The sequence below is a fragment of the Hyaena hyaena genome, unplaced genomic scaffold (assembly GCF_003009895.1).
Source record: "Hyaena hyaena isolate Hyena2069 unplaced genomic scaffold, ASM300989v1 scaffold_478, whole genome shotgun sequence".
NCBI lineage: Eukaryota > Metazoa > Chordata > Mammalia > Carnivora > Hyaenidae > Hyaena > Hyaena hyaena.
In genome coordinates, this window is record NW_024081110.1 from 497,504 (window position 1) to 523,450 (window position 25,947).

Below are 25,947 nucleotides of genomic sequence, written 5' to 3' on the forward strand. Positions count from 1 at the left end.
TTAGGCAATCAAGTTTTTATTTCACATGCTTAATGTTGCATTAAATGTTTGCATTTTGTTTAACCCCCCCCTTAAATACTTTGAACTCTGGATATGTTTTATAGGATAATGAAATCCTTGATTTTTGAATTGAAACTAAATCAACACCATCACTACATTCATAGTAAAATGTCAAATGATTAATTTACATAATTCAGAGATTATTATTAAAACTCTACATTAGCCAATCTGTGTAAGACAATTTTCTGTAGGTAATGGAGGAATATTTGTGTATATTTATGTTTAGCCTTGTTCCAAAAAAAAGATTTATAGGGGTTTTAGAGAGATTTGGAGAAATAAAAGATCAAAAGAACAGTGGAATTGGCACAAATGGAAAAATGTATGTTTTAAAGATAAGAATTGATTTTTCATTATTATATTCTTTTCTCTATTTGTGTGTGTGTACTTAAATATATATACTATAATAATTTATGTATTTGATGATGGATCAGGTAATCTACTAGAATGAGATTAAAAGTCTCTTGTAGGCGATTGATTTGGGCATTGTGTTCATTAATAGCTATTTATCCATTTACTTGAGTACAGGCATACCTCAGAGATGTTGCGAGTTTGATTTTAGCCTAGTGCAGTAAAGTAAATGTTGCAGTAAAGCCATTAAGATGAAGTTTTTGGTTTCTCAGTGTGAATAAAAGTTATATTTACACTATACCCTAATCTGTTAAGTATGCAAAGCATTGTGTCTAAAAAAGCAACATGCACACTTTAATTTTAAAATACTTTATTGCCAAATAAATGCTTACCATCATCTGAGCTTTCAGTGAGCTGTAACCACCAGAAATGTCTATAACAAATCTAGTAATGAAAAACTTTGAAATATTATGACAATTACCAAAATGTAGCAGACACAAAGTGGACAAATGGAAAAGTGGTGTTGATAGACTTGCTTGAAGCAGGGTTGCAACAAACCTTCAGTTTCTTTCTAACAAAAAAAATCAGTCTCTGCAAAGCTGAGTAAAGCAGAGTGCAATAAAATGAAGTGTGCCTGTGCTACTCTGTCTTTAAATAATCCAATAATAATGATAGATTAGTAAAGATGAAAATGAGTATGTTTAGATCTTGATTCCTTGAATAGATTTGAGCTCTCTTTATAGAGCTACTTTCCATCTTTATTCTAAATAATAGTTTCAATGAAATTTGTTCTGTGAATAAATTTTATGAAACTTGAATAGTCTAAGAAATATAAAGAAATGTATATGAACAGTAAGAACAGAGATTAGGTAGTAACCCATGTTGTTTGAAAGCACTGATAATTAAAAAATATATATTGGCATAGTAGCTCTTTTAGTATCCTAATTCTCCCTTATACAATCACTGATGTTTTTGTGTTAATCTATAGGACAAACTCTGAATTAACCTGCCTATTTTTTCTTTTGTACTGTCTTTATTTTACTTAAAAAAAAAATCAAACTTCTAATTTAGTACTCTTCAGAATTTCTGACTTCACACAGTATGTCAAACTAATTTCTGATTTCATACCTTTAGTGCTCATGCATCATAAATGGCCCTGAATCTAGGTAACATTGGTCTAGATGACCAGTATCCTCACCATCTGCCTCACAAAGGTCACTTTGCTTTGGTAGAATAAATACCTGAATATATATTATAATGATAACTTTTTACCTTCAGAATTAGAGTTATTTGATTAATCCAAAAATAACAAATAGCACTCCTTGTCATAAGTTGCTTGGGCTTAGAGTAATAATAAAACAATTCCTTCCCTTTAGGAAGCTTAAAATAGAATGGGACAGGTAGACGTTAAACAGATGATTATGAACTCTGAAGACTGCTAGAGAAAGAGTGCAGCTTGTCCTGGTAAAGGAAGGGTATCTTATTTGCAGGTTAGCCACATTATGTAAATATCCAGTTTTCAGTTAAAAGTTACAAGACATGAAGAAATATGGAAGTATGGCCCTTTTACAGGTTAAAATATCAATAGAAACTGTCCAGGAGCAGGGCTCAAATGTTGTGCTTTATTTATGCCATAACCTTAAATAACCTGTTAAAAATGTGTTCAAAGGACTAAAGGAAACCAGATATAAAGAAGTAACAGTGTGGCAACCATGTCTCACTAAATAGGAAATATTGATAAAAATTCTAGAGATGAAAATACATTGCCTACAATGAAAAAGTATACTGGAGAGAATTCTACAATAGGTTTGAGCTGGAAAAGAAACCATCAGCAATTTTGAAAATACATTGAGATTATCTAGTGTGAGGAATAAAAAGAAAAATGAACAGAGCTTCAGAGACCCATGGGACACTATCACATGTACCAGCATACATGCTGAGTCCCAGAAGGAGAGGAGAACAAAAAAGATAAAGGAATGGAAAGAATAAACCATAGCTGGGATGCCTGGTAGCTCAGTCAGTAGAGCATGTCACTCTTGATCTTGGGGTCGTGAGTTCAAGTTCCACTTTGGACAAAGCGCTTACAAAAAAAAAAGTCATAGCAAAAAAACATCACAAATTTCATGAAAAACATTAATCTGTACTTTCAAGAAGTAAACTAGAATCTCACAAAGTTCTGTATCTACGTACATTATTGTCAAACTGCCAAAAACCAAACAGAATCTTAAATGCAGCAAGAGAAAAATGACTCCTCCTGTGCAGAAATAGTGCTGAAGGAAAAAACCCCACAAAGAATGTCATCAAAGAATTCTATATCCAGCGAGACTATCCTTTAAAAATGAAGGAGACATGTAAGTACACATGAAGTAATAAAGAGCAGTGGTTAAAGATTATGTCAGTAAATATAAAAGACTGTGTAAGTGTAGTTTTACTTTGTACATCCTTTTTCTGATTTAAAAGACAACTGCCCTTAAAGATGGGGGCACCTGGGTGGCTCAGTCAGTTAAGCATCTAACTCTTGGTTTTGGTCCAGCTCATGGTCTCAGGGTCATGAGATCTAGCCCTGTGGTTAGGCTCCATGTTGGGTGTGGAGCCTGCTTAAGATTCTTTCTCTTTATTCCTCTCCCCTGCGCAAGTGTATCTCTGAAAATAAAGGGAGGGGTGCCTGTGTGGCTCAGTCAGTTAAGCATCTGACTTTTGACTTTGGCTCAGGTAATTATCTCATGGTTCATGAGATTGAGCCCCATGTGGGCTTGGAATTCTCTCCTCTCTCTCTGCCCCACTCTCCCTTGTATGCCCTCTCTCTCAAAATAAATAAATATTTAAAAATATATAGAGTCAACTGCTTAATGCAATAGTTATAATTCTAAGTTGATAGGTGTACAATATATACAGATGTTATTTCTATGATAATAAGACATGTAAGGGTGGAGGAAATAAGATACATTGAAGCAGATTTTCTGTATGACACTGCAATTGAGTTAGCGTTAATCCAAGCTATAGTGTTTAAATGTAAGTAATGTGTTTAAATGTAAGTGCTAATTTGTAATCCCCAAGGTAACCACTAAGAAAACAGCTTAAAAAATTTTTTTTATTAATGTTTACTTATTTTTGAAAGAGCGAGAGCGAGAGAGCAAGAGCATGAGCTGGGGAGGGGTAGAAAGAGAGAGGGAGGGAGGGAGGGAGAGACACTGAATCTGAAGCAGGATCCAGGTTGTGAGCTGTCAGTACAGAGCCTGATGCAGGCTCTAACTCACAAACCGTGAGATCATGACCTGAGGTGAAGTTGGACACTTAACTGACTGAGCCACCCAGGTATCCAGAAACCATTTTAAAAATCTTAAATGAAACATTAAGGGCTTTGTAATGGCACACTAGAAAAATATCTATTGAAACAAAAGAAGGCAGGGGTACCTGGTGGCTCAGTTGGTTAAGCGTGTGACCCCGGCCATTTGTGAGTTTGAGCCCTGCTGTTTGTGGATTCGAGCCCCATGTTTGGCTCTGTACTGTCAGCTCAGAGGCTGGAGCCTGCTTTGGATTCTGTGTCTCCCTCTCTGCTCCTCCTCAGCTCGGCTTATTCTCTCTCTGTCTCTGTCTCTCAAAAATAAACAAATATTAAAATTTTTTTTTCTAAAAGGCAGTGATGGAGAAATAGAAGAACAAAAAAGACATGACCTATAACAAGCAAAAATTAAATATGAGAGATGTAAATAGATTAAACATGTCAATCAAGGGCAAATATTGGCAGAATGGATAAAAATCAAGATCAAACTGTATGTTTTCTACAATACACCAGCTTTATTATTTTTAAATTTTTCCATTGTTTATTTTTTTAAATCATGAGAAGTATACCTTTTAATCCCCATTTCCCTCCATCCCCCTGCCTTCTTGTAACATCATTTCTCTGGAGTTAAAAGTCTGTTTCTTGGTTTGTCTTTCTTTTTCCCTTTGCTCATTTGTTTTGTTTCTTAAATTGCACATGCATGAAATCATATGGTATTTGTTTTTCTCTGACCTATTTCACTTTGCATTTTACTCTTTAGCACTCTCAGTGCTGTTGCAAACAACAAGATAAGAAAGATGATTGGGACACCTGCTGGCACATTTAGGTAAACATCAACTCTTGATTTCGGTTCAGGTCATCATCTCATGGTTTGTGGGTTTGAACCCCATGTCGATCTCTGTGCTGACAGTTCAGGGCCTGCTTGGGATTCTTTTTCCCTCCCTCTCTCTGCCCCTCCCCTATGCTCATTGTTCTCTTCCTCTCTCTCTAAAAAAAAAAAAAAAAAAAAAAAAACTGGATGCTTTCTCCAATAAAAATACCTTATTATTTTTTTAATATAATTTATTGTCAAGTTAGTCAACACACAGTGTATACAGTGTACTCTTAGCTTCGGAAGTAGATTCCCATGATTCATCATTTACATACAATACCCGGTGCTCATCCCAACAATTGCCCTCCTCAATGCCCATCACCCATTTTGCCCAACCCCTCACCCCTTCGACCCTCAGTTTGTTCTCTGTATTTAAGAGTCTCTTATGATTTGCCTCCCTCTCTGTAACTATTTTTTCCCCTTCTCTTCCCCCATCGTCTTCTGTTAAGTTTTTCAAATTCCACATATGAGTGAAAACATGATATCTGTCTTTCTCTGACATACTTCACTTAGCATAATACCCTACAGTTCCATTCACATTGTTGCAAATGGCAAGATTTCATTCTTTTTAATTGCTGAGTAGTATTCCATTGTGTGTGTGTGTGTGTGTGTGTGTGTGTGTGTCTGTGTGTGTGTGTGTGTCTGTACACACACCACATCTTCTTTATCCATTCATCAGTCAGTGGACATTTGGGCTCTTTCCATAATTTGGCCATTGTTGATAGGGCTGCCATAAACATTGGGGTACACGTGCCCCTATGAATCAGCCCTCCTGTATCCTTTGGATAAATTCCTAATAGTGCTATTACTGGGTTGTAGGGTAATTTTATTTTTTTCAAGTTTATCATTTTGCGAGAGATAGTACAAGCAGGATATGGACAGAGAGAGAGAGAGAATTCCAAGCAGCCTCTCCACTGTCAGCACAGAGCCTGATGTGAGGCTTGAGCTCACAAACCATGAGATCATGACCAGAGCCAAAATCAAGAGTCGGACACTTAATTGACTGAGCCACCCAGGCGTCTGGGGTAATTTTATTTTTTAATTTTTTGAGGAACTTCCACACTGTTTCCAGAGTGGCTGCACCAGTTTGCATTCCCACCAACAGTGCAAGAGGATTCCCCTTAATAGAAACACTTTAAACTCAGAGACACAATAGGTTGAAAATAAAAGGAGAGAGTTATTAGATAAATATTGTATTTGTAATACTAGTAGTTATTACTAACATTAATAACAGACAAAATTATAAGACAAAAATTATTATTGGAGACAAAAAAGGATATTTTATAGTACCACATACACAGTTGCTAGAAATTGTAATACCCCACTTTTGGTAACAGATAGGACAGTTAGAAAAGATCAACAAGGAAGCAGAAGACTTGAAAAACACTATAAACCAAATAGATCTAATACAGATTTATAGTGTTAACAGTCCACCCAACAACAGCAGAATATGCAGCTTCTCAAGTGCATGTGTGACGTTTCCCAGGATAGATCATATCATATGTGAAGCCATAGGACAAGATGGTAAGATCAGTAAATTTAATAGCGTTAAAGTCATACAAACTATCTTCCCCAACCACAATTGAATGAAATTAGAAATATACAATAAGCGAAACTTGAGAAATTCACAAATATGTGGAAATTAAACAACCATAAATAACCAGTGCGTTAAAGGAGAAATCACAAGAGAAATTAGAAAATATTTTGAAACGGATGTAAACAAAAACACAGTTCAAAAACTTAATGGGATGAGTTAAAGTAGTAGTTGTTAGAGTGACTACTTAGAGCCTTAAATATATATATATATATTAAAAAGGAGAAAAGCTACCAATCACCTCGTCTTCCACTTTAGAAAAACTGAAAAAGAAGAGCAAGATTAGAATGAAAATAAATGAAATAGAGAATAGAAAAACAATAAAGGAAACTAATAAAAAGCAGTATTAGGTTCTTAGGAAGATCAACAGAAATGCAAATCTTTAGGTAGACTGCCCAAGAGAAAAAGACTCCTTAACAGTTAATATCGGTAATGAAAGAGGAGGTATGCATATGGACTTTAGAGAATTGAAAAGGATTATAAGGGAATAACTTGAACAAATGTTTACCAACAAATTAGATAACATAAAATGGAGAAATTCCTGAAAAGATGCAAGCTACTGATATGGACTCAAGAAGAAGTAGAAAGTGTGCATAGACCTGAAAGAGACTAATTTGGTGATCACAGAACTTCCAGAAGGAAGAGCCCAGACCAGAAGTCTTCACTGATGAATTCAGTGACACATTTAGAAGAGAATTAATACCAATTCCTCACAGACTCTTTAAAAATAGAAAAGGGAAACATTTGCAATTCATTCTAGAGAGCAATATTACCATCATACTAGAATCAGTTAAAGATGTTATCAGTAAAGGAAACTGGAGACCAGAATCTCTCATAATAGTTAATGCAATAATCCTCCACAAAATACTACCAAATGCAACCCAGAAATGTATAAAATCATTACACTCTGTAACCAAGTGAGATTTGTCTTAGGAATACATAGTTGGCTTAATATCCAAAAATTAGTCAATGTAATAAAACATATTAATAAAGGACAGAAATCACAGTATTATCACAATAAATGCAAGCCATATATTTACCATGGTGAGAGTCACATTTTACCCTATGGTTGGCTGGCTCAAAGCATACACTACTGATCTCTTTTACAGAAAGCTGTTCCTGGTAGGCTTTCTCAGCAGAGATGACAGGGGCGTACGTGGGCAGAGGTCATTGGATACAGGGATGGGGTACCAGATTGGTCTGAAATTCTATCAGATCAGCATTTAGGGCTCCATCAAATCTGAGGTTAGCAGTGATGGAGGACACAATTTGACCTATTAGCCTATTTAGGTTAAAGTAGGTTGTGCACTCAATATTGAGGTTTCTGTGACCTGTCGTAGATGGCCTCATTGTATCACTGAAGGCACAATCAGAGTGCTCCAGGGTTGTATGGTTTGCAAGGATGGAGGGCTCAACTACAATTGTGGAAACCTGGGGTACTGGCTAAATGAAGAACTCCAACTTAGACTTTTTGCCATACCTGACAGACTTTCCATCAACAGAGAGGTGAACCTGGAGCCACTTTCTTCCCCAAAGGCATGGACAACCAAGAAGCTCTGAAGACCTATGCACTGCTCAGCCAGTTTCTGAATTTGGTCCAAAACAAGGTCAATTATCTACTTGCCAATGGCATAGGGCCTTCAGGCATAGTTATTGGCAGCATCTTCCTTACGTTTGAGGAGCTGCTCAGGGTGGAAAAGCTGGCGGTGGGTGCCAGTGTGAACTTCATCAATGACTGTGGGTTCCAGGTCTGCAAACACTGCCCTGGACACATGCTTGCCAGAACTTGTTGAAGGAGTCATCTCCTTCCCCGTTGGTTTTGTAATTTGGCATCTGGCCATCAGGCAGAATGCTGTGTTCCAGGCAGTAGGACTCCCAGCAGGCATTGCTGATCGGGACACCAGCTTGGCCAACATGGGTGGAAATGCATTCACGCATGGTTGCTGCTTTGTGGCTGCCGAGCAGATGGTGGAGAGGAAGAGGAGAGGTTGTTACTTCTTACAGCATGGCTGTTAATTGGTCAATGTAAGAGAACTTCAGGAATTCATAAAAAATCAACTAGAACTAATGACTTTTGCAAGGTTACAAGGTACAAGAATGATACACAATGATCAAATTTGTTTTTGTACAATAACCAGCATACAAACTGAAAAGGCAATTAACAAAGCAATTTTATTTATGAAAGCAGCAAGGAGAAGGCAATACTTAAGCTTAGATTTTTTTTTAGACAGAAGTGTAAGACTTGTGTGCCCCAAACTACAAAACGATTGTTGATACAAATTAAAGACAACTTAATTGGGTAAATTTCCCATATTCATGGATCAGAAGACGTAATATGAAGACAGCAGTACTCACCAACCTGATATACAGATTTTGGGCCATCCCTCTCACGATATCAGCTGTATTTTTTACAAAAAAATTACAAAGTTTGTATGAAAGTGCAGGAGACACAGCATAGCCAAAGTAGCCTTTAAAAAGAACAAAACTGGGGGACTTCTACTTCCCAATTACAAAACTTGTTACAAAGCTACAGTAATGAAGACAGGGTTGTACTGGCCTAAGGATAGGTATGTTGATCAATGGAATAGAATTGAGGGTCCAAAAATAAATCGTTATTCTATGACCAGTTGATTTCAACAAGTGTGTGAAGACAATTTAGAGTATTTAGGTGTAATTTTTTCCATAAATGCTGCTGGAGCAACTGGTTGTCTTCATGCAAAAGATGGAAATTAGTTTCCCCCTGCTATACCACCCCCAAAAATGAACTTAAAGAATCATAGTCCTAAAAGTAAGAGCTCTAATTCACTTTTGGTAAGATGATTTCTTAGGGTAAGATGCCAAAGGCTTAAGAAACAAAAGAAAAACTTAGGTGCTTTAAAAGGCAACATCAGGAAAATGAAAAAACCTATGGAAAATGAGAAAATACTTGCAAAAACATATGTATGTTTCTAGGAGACTTTTTTTTTTTAATATTTATTTTTGAGAGAAAGACGGAGAGATGGTGTGTGAGGGGGAAGGGCAGAGGGAAAGGAAGAGAGACAGAAAATCCCAAAAGACTCCACACTGAAAGTGCAGAGCCCAATGTGGGCTTGAACTCATGGAGCCTGAGATCATAACCTAAACTGAAATCAAGAGTTGGACACCTTAACCAGCTGAGCCACCCAGGTGCCCTGCTACAAGACTTTTCTCTAAACTATGTAAAGAATGCTTATATAACTCAATAATAAAAGCCTGGGTGGCTTAGTCGGTTAAGCGTCCGACTTTCGCTTAGGTCATGATCTCGCGGTTCGTGGGTTCGAGCCCCGCATCAGGCTCTGTGCTGACTGCCAGCTCAGAGCCTGGAGCCTATTTCAGAGTCTGTATCTCCCTCTCTCTCTGACCCTCCCCTGCTCACACTGTCTCTCTCCTAGAAATAAATAAAAAATGTTAAAAAAAAAAAAAAAGATAGCCCAATTTAAAACTGGGCAAAGGACACGAATATAAATTTTTCCAAAGAAGATATACAAATGACCAATAAGCCCATGATAAGAGGCTCAGCACTATTAGTCATTAGGGAAATGCAAATCAAAACCAAAATGAGAAAACACTTTGTATCCACTAGGGTGGCTGTAATAAAATGACAGACAATATCAAAGTGTTGGTGAGGATGTGGAGAAATTGGAAGCTTCATATATTCCTGGTAGGAATTTGAGTAAAATGATGCAAATCTGGAAATAATTTGGCAGATTCTTACAATGTATGACATTACTGCATGACCTAGGCATTCTATTCCCAGGGTTATTACCCAAGAGAAATGAAATCATGTGTCCACACAAGTGTTGTATATAAATGTTCATACTGACATTTTCCGTAATTGAACAGTAGAAAAAACCCTAATGTTTATTAAATGATGAATGGATAAATAATATTAAATGAGGCATATTTATAGAAAGGAATTTTATTCAGTGATAAAAAAATAAATGAAGTATTGGCACTTCCTACGACATGGATGAAATTTGTAAACGCTATGCTGAATGAAACAAGGCAGTCATAATAGACCACCAATTCTTCGTTTCCGTTTTTATGAAATGTCTAGAAGAAGTAAAACTATTGAAATAGAAGGTACTTTAGTAGTGGGGCAGGGGAATATGGAGTGGCTGCTAATGGGTCCAAATTTTCCTTCTTGGGGTTACCAAAATGTTTTAAAAGTACCTGTGGTGATGGGTACACAACCTGAATATACTAAGCACCACTGAATGGTGCAGTTCAGATGGGTTAAATTTATGGTGTGTGAGTTTTATGTCAACAAAGCTGCTGAAGACTTCTGAAACTTATGTATTTTATATTTAAGAATTTATTTTCCTTTTGGCATAATAAAGTTTAAAATTTGGCATAAAGTTTAAAATTTAGGAATTAACTGAGATGATGTATCTTCTAGCATGATGGAATCTTGTTTAAGATTATTTCTTCTCATAATTATAACACGTTTATGTGACTGCTCTCAATTTAGTTACATGAGTAAACTTGTTCAGATGTCAAGTGTTCCTGGGCTACTATGTGGCGAGTAGGGGTGGTACGTATGTTTGATCCAGTATTCTTCTATTTTTGTTTCGTCCTTGGCCTTTGAATGTGAGTGAAAGAAGGTTAAATCAACAGAGAATCTCTACTTTCTCTAATGGTGATGTAGCTTATTTCTAACTAACCTTCCTCCAAATAACAATGGCAAGCTCTGGAGAAGGTATACAACTATTAGAAGACCCTGGACGGCAACTAAAACCAGTCGGGATTTGAATGGATTTTAAGTGTTTGTAGAAGGAAAACACACTGGACAAGATCCACATTTGTGTGGTCACCCTTGCATGCTTGCATCAGAGCATGGCGGAATTCAGGAGTTAACCCCAGTCTTACTGACTTGAGATCTTGGAGAATGATGCTCAGAATTTTAAGAACTGCTGAAGGTTGAGCAGGGAGATCATGGCAAAAAGAGAGCAACAGTGAAGATTTCTATATCTGAGTTTAGCTTCAATCAAATATATTGACTCCTGGTATGTGCCTGCATAAAGACTTCGTGAATCCCAGTGCATGAATCCCTCTGGAATGCTGAATGAACTGAGCTAAAATTGTGTCGCTGCCTTTCAAAAAGATGATGATTGGAATTTGAGCCTCACCAAATTTGAGGGGCTTGTAAATTCCTTGAATTTTCCATTGAAACCCCAGAAGGATCATGTCTTAGGAGAAACACTGTGTTTCTGCAGTAAGTGATTTGGACTTTTAATTCCGTAAAAGCAAAACCAAAAAGACATCCTAGCACAACAGTCGAGTATTGATGACTTCAGAGTGAAGCCAGTAATTTAACTGCCTACTGAAATAAAAATCAAAAATTTTCAGGGGAAGACAACAGGAAAACTATAGTCTCTGCAACACATCCACAATCTGACATACAAAAAATGATTCACTTGGCACACAATTCAAGAATTACGTTGACCCATGGTCAAAAGAAAAAGCAGTCAGTAGAAACCAACTATGATATTACTGAGATGTTGGGTTATGTATAAGACTTAAACCCAGTTATTAAAATTATTTTCCAATATTAAAGATCAAAATGAAGTAGTTAATAGGGAATATAAACGTCTGAAAACTAGGAAATTACCAAGTAGAAATTCCGGATTCAAAATATACTGTCCCTGCAGTGGAAAACTCACTGGATCGGCTAAAAAGCATATTGGTTAGTGCTGGCAGAAGGCAGAACAGGTAAACTTAGAAGAGTAGAGACTATACACGCTGAAGAGAAAAGGAATTTTACAAATTGAAGAGACCCTTATTGACCTAAGTTCATAAGATCAGGAAGTCTAACTTACATATATTTGGAGCAGAAATAGAAGACAAAAAATGGGGCAAAACATATCTGAAAATACTGAGTTTGTCTTCTTTAGATTGGGAAGAAGATAGACTCGTGTGTGTCACTTTTCTTCAACTTTATAGAAGAGATCCTGCCCAGTAAGATAAGTCATGGAGAGCAGAAAGGGAGAAGTAAATCATTTCTATTCGCTAAGCATATAATAGTTTGCATATAACACCTTAAGGAATCTATAAAACAATTACTGAAATTTAGGAGAGTTACAGGATAAAAAGTCAATCAAATATAAATTGTGTTTCAGTGAACTAACAGCAATGAGAAAATAAAAATGAACAGTTTTATTTAACAGCATAAAAATGTAGGTGAATACTTTAACAAAATAAATTCAAGATTGTCAGTTGTCAGAATAGTTAAGGCATGAAAAAATACTAAAGCATAAGGATTGGATAGGAAGCTTTCCAGGACACCTTAATAGGTTACTTAAGAAAACTCTAAGGAATATATGATATGACTAATAAAATTTAAAAATAGGTATAATTTTAACAAAAGAGGATCAAGACTGCCACACTTTGCTGAGAGGAATTCAAAATATAAAATGGAGCTATTCTCATAAATAGAAATAAAAATATGTCTGCTCTCCCTCCATTAATGAAGAGATTCAGTGTAAGCCAAACATAATCCCATTAGGGTTGCTTTTCGGAAGAAGGAGAAGAAATTGACCTGTTTTGAAATTTTTGTGAAAATGCAAAGCAATCTATATCTAGAACATCTACTACATCTTAACTAATGGACAGAGCTGCAGAACTTGGGGTGCAAGTTTTCTTGAAACAACTAGATGAAACTCCTCTCTCTCATCACACAAGAAAATTAAGGATGAATCATAGATCCACATGTAAAACCTCTGAAGAAAAACATGAATATTTCTTCTGTATTTCTGGTGTCGTCAGAACACTTCTTAGCAAAGACATAAAAGCACAACATAAAAGGGAAAATTCATATGTTTTTATTCATATTAAAAATTTCCATTAAACAACAAAGAGATATTATGTGTTTGTTAGAATGACTAAAATTCCAGACACTGACAATACCAAATGCTTGTGACATTGTGGAACAAGAGGAACTTTCATTCATTGCTAATGGGAATGCAAAATGCTGCAGCCACTTTGAAAGACAGTTCAGCAGGTATTTTTCCAAAATGAAATATCCTTTTATCATGTGATCCAGTATTTGTACTCCTTGGTATTTATTCAAATTAGTTGAAAATGTTTCCACCCTAAAAACTGCATGTGAATGTTTGCAGCAGCTTTATTCATATTGCCAAAACTTAGAAGTAACCAAGATGTTTCAATAGGTAAACGTATAGTAAACTATGGTACATCCAGTCAAGGGACTGTTACTCAGCAATATAAAGTTATTAGCTATCATCAAGCCACACAAAGACCTGGAGAAACTTTAAGTGCATAATGCTGAGTTAAAGAAGCCGATCTGAAAAGGTTACATTCTTTGTGATTTTAGATATACAGCACTCTGAAAAGGGCAAAATGTTGGAGATAATAAAGATCAGTGGTTGCCAGTGATTCAAGAATGGAAGAAAAGTTAAATAGGTAGACCACAGAGAAATCTTAAGGTGAAATTATTCTATCTGAAACCTTAATGGTGGAGATGTGTCATTATACATGTGTTCAGACCTGTAGAATGTGCAGCCCAGAGAGTGAGTTCTAATGTAAACTGTGGACTTTGGTTAATGCCAATGTATCAGAATTGGCTCATCAGGGGCACCTGGGTGGCTCAGTCGGTTAAGCATCAGACTTCGGTTCAGGTCATGATCTCCCAGTTCGTGGGTTCGAGCCCCACGTTGGGCTCTGTGCTTTGCTGACAGCTAGCTCAGAGCCTGGAGCTTGTCTTCGAATTCTGTGTCTGCCTCTCTGTCTGACCCTCCCGTTCTCTCTCTCTCTCTCTCTCTCTCAAAAATAAATAAAACATTAAAAAAATTCAGAATTGGCTCATCAATTTTATCAAGTCTACCACAGCAATGCAGAATGGTAATAGTAGGTACACTGTATCCAGGGTAGGGTGAGTGAGAGTATATGTAGGAACCCTACTTCCTGCTCCATTTTTCTGAAAACCTAAAACTGCTCTGAAAAGTTAAGTCTATTAATTTTCAAAAACTGAAGCTAAGACATTTTTAAGAAAATTTATATGCCTCAGGGGGAGCAAAATATTCACAACACATAAATCTGATAGAGGCTTTCTAAAAAATAACTCCCACGAATCAATAAGACCAACATCTTAATTTAAAAAATGGACAAAATTTTGAAACAAGTGACCGATAAACACTAATATTGAGGTGCCCAATGTTGTCATAAGGGAAATGCATGTTAACCTGTAATGAGATACAGTTTCTAAACCACTGGTCTGGCTAGAAGTAGAAACACAACACCAAATAGTGGCAAGGCTATGGAGCACGCTCCATACAGATATGTTTTAATACCTCGTAATGACAGTTTGGCCGTTTTTATAAACTTAAACGTGTTTACCCCCATATTTCCACACCCAGAGTCTTTACCCACAAGAAATCAAAACTTCTGTCTTCAAAAGAGGCTCATAAAAGAATGTTTTATCAGATTTGTTGGTAAGAGCCCCAAAGTGGAAACAACCCAAATGCCCATCAACAGAAGGATGAGCTAATATTGGTATGCTGGTACAATAGCGTCCTACTCTGAAAAAAGCAAAGAATGAACTGTTAAGGTGAATGCACCTCAAAACATTCCATGGGGCAAAGAAATAATGTTTTTGGAGTCTGTTTATGTGAACCTTTATAGTTGAACTACTGGGAGAAAAGGGCAGATTAACTGGAATGATAAATGATGGAACTTACAGTTTAGAATTTCACTGTATATAAATCAAAAATTAATGTATTTCTTTAAAAACTAAGGCTGGGGCCCCTGGGTGGCTCAGTTGGTTGAGCTTCAGACTCTTGATTTTGGCTCATGACAATGCCAGGGTGTGAGATCGAGCCCCGCATCAGATTCCTTGATGTGCATGAAGCCTGCTTGAGATTGTCTGTCTGTCTGTCTCTCAAATAAATAAGATAGGAATGAAATAATAGAGGAGGGTTTCAAATATTTCACCAAATTCTGAAAATGATTGATGAGAATAACTCTTATTTTAGTATTCATGTGCCAAGCATGAGTCTGAGTGTGTTGCAGCTTTTACCTTCTTTACTCAGCTTGTGGGTAAAGTGATCTTATTGTCTTGGTCTTGCTGATCAGGAAACTGACACACAAAGAGGAAAGTAACTTGGAAGGCCACACAGCTTTTGGGGTTGGTGGTCAGTCCCTGAGCAGGGCTTGCAGAGGCTAAACTCCCATTGCCTTTCCTGACTGGTCATGCCCAGCATTTAAATTGAGAACCTGAAGCCTTTGATTGGTGGCAGAAGAAACAGGTTTGCATAATATTAAAATCCATAAGACTGTAAGTAACATTAGTAGTCGTTTCCTGGTTCAGGTGTCATTTGTGTTATTTGTGAAGCTAATGACTCCAAACTTGAGAGTGTTCTATCACCCTTTCTAGGCACTGTGTTGAGATACACAGCCTCATCTATTTGAATGTACACATTTTAAATTGCATATAAGCAGGATTCTATTCCTCTACTGTGACAATTTCTAGCTTTGAAGAGGTTCTCTGAAAATGCTGCTTTTATCTTTCTTCTGCAGTGATGAACTTTAATGTTGGAGTGTTGTAAGTTCTCACATAATAAGGCTTAGAGTTTTGTTTGCTTTGGCAGTAGACTTCTGTTTAAAATTCCTTTAATCTGTTCATTCCATGCTTTTTATATTCATTTTGATAGCTGATGGCTCTGTGAAGAATTTTATATGAATTTATTGCACTAATAAAACTTGCATTTGTAATTCTTCTTCGATTCCAGCTTGCTAAGAGTGAGTTTTTCAGCAAATTGCTGAATTTTTGTAGTCTTTAGATTTTTTTTTTCCTGGAGGAAATAAGAAACAATTCTTATGCTAGATCTAAAGTTTCATTAAAATTGCTTATGCCCTGTCTCAGGCATTTTAAGTGGGCCATCTGTCTAAACATCGCTCTTTTTTTTTCTGATCATTTCCTCGACTTATTCATGAACCATGGGAGGGCTCCTTTGTAGTCGCCATGTAGCTGTTTCCATCTACCCCCACTGAATACATCTATGTGCTCGCATAACATATCTTTTCACCGTGCTGGAAATTCTCTGAACTTGGTTCAGATGAATGGCCCACTTTTCTGAAGGCCTTTTTCTTCCTGCAAAGATTTGTATGCAGAAGCTGACCTCTGTGGCTATGGAATGCAGCGTATTATTCTTGATCATTTTACAGACCACCCACTGTGAAAGTTATGATCAAGGATTGCTTAATGATTCTTTGACCACTAATATTGTTTTAACTCAGTATTTCACTCCTAAATAGGTAATGGCACAATTGAAAACCAGCTTTTCTGAGTGTCTCATAATACGGTTTTGAGATGCTTATAATTCTTGATAACTAAAGATGCTGTGAGTTGTGTTGACATAAAATCTGCCTTAAAACATGAAATGTAATGGCCATGTATTTGGGTTAGTATTATTTACACTTTTTTGAGTAAAATATTCCAATAACTTAAATGTATTAGCATTAACATTTGTGATAATCAGCCGACTGCTTTTTTCTATAAAATACAGAAAAATTCAGTTTTATTGAAGCATATTCATTCTCGTTGGCTGATTATAATCAAAGTGGACAGGTCTGGGTAAGACCTATTATTTGATTTGCTTTGTGAGTCTCTGTTTATGTGAATTCCCTTTTCCTAGGTTTTGGGGGTTTTGTTTGTTTTTTGTAGTAGTAGCTTAAATGATAACAGCTTTTCAAGTAACTGATAAGGTGCACAGATGAAATTTTTGATCAGATGTCAGCCTCTTTCACTAGGCACATAGTTCAGTAAAGAAGCTGTTTTCTGTGGAACGTTACTACGGTGAGTTGAGTGAAACTAAGACTTTTTCTCTCCCTTTCCAGAGAGTTGTTCATAAAAATCTTATGAGACTATTTTGGATTTAATGGATAAATGTAACTCCTTTCTAAAATTTAAACTATAACTATAAAATGTAACTGGTATCATTATAAACATGTTTGTGCTGGTGGAATTGATACCAGTGTTTCAAAGTAATTATTATTAACACAGCCTCAATAATTTTGCAGAAATAAAGCACATATACTTTTATGCTTTCCTTCTGCTGCATGATACTTTCTCTATTTGTAGTTTATGATGGTTTATTTTTGCTGCAGAGTTTATGGGTCTTGATACTGGGCATGTTTGCCCAACTCCATCCATTTTATAGAAAAACAAAACAAAACTGCTTTCAAACTTCCATAAAGCTGGAAGGAATCTTAGCAGATTTTGTTTGTGGAAGAGTGAACTCATGAAGAGTTTCTACAGCATGACCATCATGTATCTCAAGGGCTTGCTTTCATGTGAAACCTCTTTCCTACCTCCTAGTAACACATCACCTTAAAAGAAATTGTTAGGAAAGTGCCACTTCAGGAGTTGTGTGCTCAGAAGAAGTGACAGCTTCCCCGTCACCTGCCCAACACTACACTAGCGGTATTTCGCATGTGTGGAAATTTTGGGGCCAAAGGACTGGAATCCTGGTCCCTTGTTAGTCAGGGAATGGACTGAGATGAAATCCCAGCATTTTAAGTCAAAAGAGCCTTTCTACAGGTCCCTTGCTCTTTCTACAAGGTCCCTCTTGGGGCAGGCTCTGACATATATGAAACAGATGTGGATCAAAATAAAACAATGGAAAAATAAATAGTAGTTAGGGTCTGAAGGGTGGCAACTGTATCTCACCACCATCTGTAGGATTGCTTTCTGTGGGAAAATGCAGTCCACGTTCTAACAGGATGTCAGCATTAACTTCCAGCTCCTCTGGAAACCGGCTTGTTGCATAACTAAAAAGGGTCTCCACGTTTACTTGAAAGAGTTACCTCCTTCGGGCTATGGAATTGTGAAAAATATTAAGCCTATAATATAGGTTAAGGGCAGGGAACTTCACTGAAGTTTGTACTCTGGTTAGTGCATATCTATAATTAGGGAACAGTTTATGAGAGAGATGATACTCTTCTTGAAAAATCTGTTTGTGGAACAGAATGAATCCAGGGTTTCCTTAAAGGGATTTCAGTTATGGGGGTAGGGGCAGGTAGAAATGAATTTATTGAGACTAATCAAATTAATAAAAGTTAGCATTTATATGCACTGTTTGATTTAGTCCTCAGTACCTCACTGTGATGCAGATACTATTAAATATCTAGACTGATACATAAGGAGACTGAGACTTAATAATTTGCTCAAGATCAGAATGAACTAAGGAAAGGGCTGAGTTTTAGTCCACTTGTAGGAGTTACTGGAGCCTGGGTTTGTGACCACTGTGCTTACTTTTCCTGCTTCTTATTTCTCCTGCTTGTTTTAGTTTGGTTTGGTTTGGTTTGTGCCACCAAACACACAAGTCACAGAACAATCAGAAACAAAACTGGATATGAAGAGAGGGACATTATTTATGAGAAACTTGAATAGTAGGTAACCTAGTTAAGAGATCACCTGATAATGTAGTAGAGAACCACGGAACAATCTTTTTAAAAAAAAAAAATTAATGATTTATTTATTTCTGAGGAGGGGGGCAGTGTGAGCAGGGGAGGGTCAGAGAGAGAGGGAGACAGAATCAGAAGTAGGCTCCAGGCTCTGAGCCATCAGCACAGAGCCTGATGCGGGGCTCAAACCCAAGAACCTTGAGATCATGACCCAAGCCGAAGTCGGACGCTCAACTGACTGAGCCACCCAGGCGCCCCACCATGGAACAATCTTGAGCAACAGAGTTGCATAATTGTGAAGGATAGTAAAGATTTAAGAAAGTTAGGTTGCCAGTAATATAGCCGGGAGGTTATTTCTGTCATCACAAAACCTCTGAGAGGCTGAGGTGTTCGCCCATTTGAAGGTAAACAGCGAAGTCTGGTGAGGCTGTTTATACAGTCCAAGAAGAGCCAGGTAGTATGCCAGGAGCTAAGGGGCCATGTTCTTTCTGGAACATACTCTGTCCCTTGGATGACACGGCCTCTCCTGTGCAGTGCTTGGCGCATAGTACGGGCTCCTCAAAGTCCTTCCTAGTGTCCCCATCATCCCTTTCTCCCCAAACTGTGCTGAGACCTGGGAAACAAAAATGAGGAATGATCTTGATCTTCAAAATTTTTTAAATGTTTATTTGAGGGGCGCCTGGGTGTCTCAGTCGGTTGGGCGTCCGACTTCGGCTGAGGTCATGATCTCATGGTTCGTGGGTTCAAGCACCACATCAGTCTCTGTGCTGACAGCTAGCTCAGAGCCTGGAGCCTGTTTCAGATTCTGTGTCTCCCTCTCTCTATCTCAGAAATAAGTAAGACATTAAAAAAAAATAAATGTTTATTTGAGAGAGAGGGTGTGAGAGAGTGTGAGTGGGGGAGGGGCAGAGAGAGAGAGAGAGGGAGGCCCAGAATCCAAAGCAGGCTCCAGGCTCTTGAGCTGTTAGCACAGAGCCCGACATGGGGCTCGAACTCACGAACTGCGAGATCGTGACCTGAAGCTCAAGTCGGATGCTCACCTGACTGAGCTGCCTAGGCTCCCTAGGAATGATCTTGATCTTTTAGGAGCTCACAGGCCAGTGAGGGAGACAAACTTAGAAGCCCTGTGGAATAGAGTGCCAAAAGGGAGGGGGTGGCACACAGGAGCCCTCTGCCCCTTGACACTTTTCCTCTCTCCTCCTCCTCTGCGACCTGTTTGCTCCCTGTTGTTCTTTGAAGCCCTCATGTGTGAGGCTCTGTGCTCTGAAACAGCCCTATGTAAATTGCCAAGAGAATCGTCCATGTCTGCCATATGCATTAATATTGATTTGCTGATGCATTTTAAAGGTTTAATTTTCACTTCTAGAATGTTTTAAGACATTTCTTCATTTTCAGAAAATAAACAGTGGGCAAATACAAATATTCTCCTAAATTAGCCATCATCCTCCGTTAAACATTGTGCCTAGAGATTATTTTATTATAATCATAGTTTTTGTGCCTGAATTTTTTTTTTTCATTGAATACACAAAGAATCCTTTTGAAATTCATGGGGAGGGAGTGTGACGTTGAAACATAACCTGCAACCTTTTTTCAGAACTATGACTTAAGACAGGGCCTGGATATTACCTGTTTAGTGCTTACTAAAAAATTCCTTTATGACTGTGAATAATGAAAACGTGTAATATTTAAATTAGGCTAATTCACAAATCATTAAAATTTTGTTACTTTAAAAAATTGTGAGAAAGATTTGTATTCTAAAAATGTTTTCGTCTCTGGCTGCTTTATGCAGTTTTTCTGGACCACGTAATATGGATCACAGGCAGGAAAAGACCCGTGTGTTAAGACTAGCATCAATTGATATTGTATTCTTACCGGAAAAAACAAAACACCAAATCAAAACGAAGGGATACAAGGAAATTTTTGGAGGTGATGGATATGCTTATTACCTTAATTATGGTGATGTAAACACAAATGAATAACTATGTTCAAATCACTAAATTGTATGTTAATAATATGCAGTTCTTTTGCATACCAATTATAACTCAAAAAGCCCAGAAAAATAAAAGACTAACATTGTAAATTTTTGAAAACAGTCTGGAACAGCAGCAAAGTACTGAAAAGATCTTAATATTGCATAAAGTTGATTGTTGAAAGTTACAGTTAAGCAACTCGGATTCATAGAATGGATGATGGCACTTTGAATAGATGGGACTATGACAGTGATCACAGAATGATTACTGCTGTCCTTGGAATGTTTGTATGTTTTTTGTCTGTTTTTAACTGCTCTAGTTTAAATCGGAAAGTTTTTTTAAGGACAGAGTCTTTAACATAATGTTCTGAAATACTGTCTTCGGCAGTTTTACTCTGCACACTAACCGCCAAAGGAAAATCAGTTTACTAAGAGAATGATATAAAATTATTAACTCCTTTTCTTTTTTTCTACTTCAGAGTGCCTACTATTCAACCACAAGTGGCTAACTGGGAGCTCTCAGTAAAACTGCATGATGAAGTTCATACTGTCGTAGCATCAAACAGCGGGCCCACGTTCTCTGTGAGTTGTATTTCTTTATTATTATTTTTTGGCAATCTTGAAATGATCTGTGCATGTTTCAGACAATTTTTAACCTATTCAGTGACTCTCATCTTTTGAGTCTGTAACATAGCAATGTGCCTGTTTCCTCTTCTTTAGAAAGCTGAATGTAAGTGGGAGGTTTTATTCTCTCATGTTAATTAGGAAATACATTCCTAGAGTTAGCCACATTCTAAAGCTACTTCCTGACACCTGATTCATTTTTCTTTTGTTACTGAGAAGTAATACTTTTGTTTTTGTCCCAGAGAAGAGCATCTTTAAGTATAATTCCAAACATATGATAGCTGTGGTAGGTAATCATTCTTTTAAAACAAGTAATCTGAAGCCTATATAACATTTTTGTGAGACTTCATGTTGTGTGAGACATTCTTGAGGCTAAATTTACCTTGTGACATTCCTTTTATTTTGAAGGAACTTAAAACTTGAACTTAAACCCCATGGATAATATCCATGATAGAACTGCTTTAGTTTAATTCAGGTCTGTACTGAGCAATGTTACATTAACATTTAGTGTTTATACTGTGTTATGAGTGACGTGTTTAACTTATATGATTTGAGATTGCCAGAAAAATATCATGATATTGTGAAATGTTTTTCCTTTTTTGCTTTCAGTCTGAACAGACAGAAGCTTCTATGTAGTTAGTACAATGAATATTTTATTAATCTACATTTCTCTTCTCATGGCTAAGTTGCAGTGAAATGTCTTTTTGTTGTTTGGAAAAAATGACTTTTTTTAAATCAAAAGATTTAAAAAGGATATGAAAATAAAAATATAATTTCACACAAAGAAGACCTGGTGAAGCTGAGGTATATGGTGGTAGTTTTCTCATTTTTGTGTGTATTTTTGTATTTTTTAAAGTAAACTCTGCCCCCAATGTGGGGCTCAAATTCATGACCCTGAGATCAAGAGTCACATGCCCTACCAACTGAGCCAGCCAGGTGCCTCCTGGTGGCGGTTTCCTGATCCCAGCTAGAAAGCACCATCAGAGTTCAGGAGAATTCACTTACTCAACATACCGTTACTGCATTCCTACTGTCTGCTGGATAAGTGCGAGGCTGTTACCCTGGAGAAGCTTACACTCGTAGGTGGTGGTCAGAGTCACAAGTAAATGAGATTCATCCATTAATGAAGGGAAGTCTACTTGGTTGTCTTGAAGTTTTGTGATTCCTTCTGTATGCCAAAACTGCTCAAGCATTTGTTCCTGAAAGATATTTCACTCAACTCTGTTAAAAGGAAAACTGTGGTGGAGTTAAACAATTGTCTTATGGGGTATTTTTTGTGATGTACTTATGTGATTTTTAAATGTTCCTCCTTTCAATATGATCACTTAAAAAAATAGGTCTATAAGTGGAGACTTAAGTGCACATCACGTTGGGTAGCAAATTATGTGTACTGAATAGTAAAGACTATTAATATTGTAGCATTTTCCTCGGGGAAGGTTAACATTACAAAAATGTAGACTTAGCATAATTTTCAGTTCTGTACTGAGTCCCCACTGAAGGGTTACTGTTCATCTGATACTCCAGTACACTGTTTTTCTAAGCAGTGCCTTGCCTTAATAAGAAAACTGCTCAGATTACGTCTTAGAGCTATTATTTCTTTGTGCTTGTTTCAGATTCCATGTTGAAAAACTAGAGACCATCAGCTCAAATGGTGTTTTTAAATTTTTCCAGCAGAATTATCTCGTGTGTTACTTTTTAGCTCATAAGAAAAGCAGGGCTGTTTAAAAAAAAAAAAACACATCAAAATTATGGCATTAAAAATTTCCCTGGAAAATACCCACCTTGATATATAGTATCAATAGCTACTTACTCCTATTTATTGGCGTCACAGTATCAAACCTAATGAAAAGCAAGTACTCCTGACACTGTCCTTTTTAACCTAAGCATATTTGAATTGAGTTTCATTTGACATCAGTGGTATTGAAGAGAGTTGAGATGAATAGCATAGATTAAGTAAAGACCCATTGATATGAAGTCTCCACTTCTAGGGTCTTATTGGGATCCATTCTGAACTCCCTAGTTTGCAAGGTCTCCTGCCCTTAGTTAATTGTTTCTGCCTGAGTATCGACCCCAGAAGCACCTTGTTGATTGGTATTAGGAGTGGCTTATTCTGGCCCTAATATGCTGATTGCACCTTGTGAAGGAACTTATTGTAGGAACATCTTCTTTTGTGATTATGGGAGCAAACACTGTGTTTTCTGAGGATCCTGTTTTTCTTTCCTGTAAGCAAACAGGCTATTGACCCCTGCTCACAGAGAACTAACTCTTGCCTTTGCTCTGCTAAAAACATTGTCTTGTTTGTATTTGAATGCTAAAGATACCTTCCTTCCCTATATGATAAACATCTAAATCACCTACATCAATCACTATTGATAAAGGTTATGCATGAGTCTTCTACAAATCTATGTTCTGGGAAATTTTTACATATCAAAGAAATTTATCATCGGAAATCATTGTCTGCGGCAAAGGCCACTTCTGTGCTGTTCCCCATACACTTAACCATAAATAAAGCTGAGTCTCAGTCAGTGCAGAGATGCCTGCCTGGTGATTAGAAAGAATCTTGGGGCTCTCTCATAATTCTCACCAACACCATCCATCCTTCAGGGACCCCTGGACCTGCTGGAGCTGGACTCCGGCAGGGTCTCAGCGGGGAGAGCTGTTGGTTTTCTAGATCACCCACTACCACATCAAGAAAAAATTAACTGGCCTTGAGGTGACATTCTAGGGTACTGATCCCAAGAGTAGTACAGGCAAACTCATATGCCTGTAGTAATTCTTCAGATACCCCACGTTTTCAGAATTATTTTAATCTAAAAAAGGTAAATTAAAAGATATTTCAAATGATGAAAGTAGAACAAATGCACAAATGTTCTATATAGATCTCTTATTAAAAAAGAAACAGTTCATAGTTACAGCTCAATCCCTTCTTTATGTTCTCTCATTCTGGCCTTTCCTCTCCAGAGGTGACCGCTATCCTGAAGATGCTAGGTGACCTCCTTGTACATATTGTTCTACCTTCACTATGTATGTATGGACTACAATAATAGCAGAAAAGAAGGCTTGAAAATATAAGTACTTAATGATACCATTTATATAACAGTTTGAAATATACAAAGCAAAAATAATCCCACTTGCAACAGCATCAAAAATAATAAGGTGTTTAGGAATAAACCTAACCATGGAGGAGAAGAGCTTTTACACTAAATACTACAAAATGTTGCTGAAAGAACTTAAATAAAACACAAATATATGCAAAACCATCTTGTGTTCATAGATTGGAAGACTGAATGTTGTTATAAGGTCAGTATTATCTGTGATTTGGCTTCAATATTACCCATGTTCAGCAGATTCAAAACAATCCCTATCAAAATCCCAACCGATTTTTTCCAGAGATAGAAAAGTCCATCCTAAAATTCATATAGAATCTTAAAATTCAATGGAATCCTAAAATTCATATGGAATCTTAAGGGAGGAGCCCAAAAAGCCAAAACAATTTTGAAAAAGAAGGACAAAGTTGGGAAGCTTATATTTCCTGATTTTAAAACTTAATACAAAACTGCCGTGGTCAAAATGGTGTGGTACTGGCTTAAGACAGACATGTAGATGGATGGAATAGAATTGAGAGCTTGGAAATAAACCCTTGGTCATATGGTTGAATGTTTTTTTTTTTTTTTATAGGAGTGCCAAGGTAATTCAGTGGGGGGAAGGACAGTCTTTTCAGTAAATAGTAATGGGGGGCACCTGGGTGGCTCAGTTGGTTAAGCATCTGACTTTAGCTTAGGTTGTGATCTTGGAGTTCATGAGTTTGAGCCCCACATTGGGCTCTGCACTGACAGCTCAGAGCCTGGAGCCTGTCTCCCTCTCTTTCTTTCTGCCTCTCTCCCACTCCCACTCTCTCTTTCTCTCTCAAAAATAAATATTATAAAAATTACAAATAAATAAATAGTAGAGGGAACATTATATATACACATGCCAAAGAAAAACGTTGGATTCTTGCCTTATACCATATACAAGATTAACTCAAAATATATCAAAGACCTAAATGTAAGACCTAAAGCTGTAAAACATAGAAGAAAACATGGGAAAGCCTCATGACATTGGATTTGGTGATAATTTTTTGGGTATGATAAAAGCACAGGCAACAAAAAGAAAAAAGTAAGTTAGACTACCATCAGAATTTAAAACTGGCGCACCAAAGGCCACAGGTAACAGAAGAAGGCAATCCACGGATTGAGAGAAAATATTTACATACGTCTGACACGGAGTTATTATTCAGAATATATAAAGGACACCAGCAACTCGATAGCAATAAAACCAAACAACCTGATTGTAAATTAGGTGAAGAACTTTAATAGACATTTTCCCAAAGAATATATGTGGATGGCCAATAGGCACAGGAAAATATGTTCAACATCACTAATCATTAGGAAAATGCAAATCGTTTTTTTAAGTTTATTTATTTTTGAGAGATGGAGAGAGACAGAGCGTGAGAGGGGGAAGGTCAGAGGGAGAGAGAGAGAGACCCAGAATCTGAAGCAGGCTCCAGGCTCTGAGCTGTCAGCACAGAGCCCAACACGGGGCTTGAACCCACAGACCATGAGGTCATGACCTGAGCTGAAGTCGGTTGCTTAACCAACTGAGCCACCCAAGTGTCCCAGGGAAATGCACATCAAAACCACCATTGGACACCAGCTCACAGTCCTTAGGATGGATACTGTAAAACACACACACACACACACACACACACACACACACAC

General features: G+C 37.2%; 1 protein-coding gene across 1 annotated transcript in view; it reads left to right on the top strand.

Moving 5' to 3' along the window:
* PCCA (propionyl-CoA carboxylase subunit alpha) overlaps positions 1–25,947 on the top strand; it is a 410,939-nt gene that overhangs the window by 237,959 nt on the left and 147,033 nt on the right. Inside the window, exon 19 of the mRNA XM_039254278.1 lies at positions 21,046–21,148. Coding sequence (XP_039110209.1) covers positions 21,046–21,148 — 103 coding nt within the window. The remainder of the gene's footprint in view (positions 1–21,045; positions 21,149–25,947) is intronic.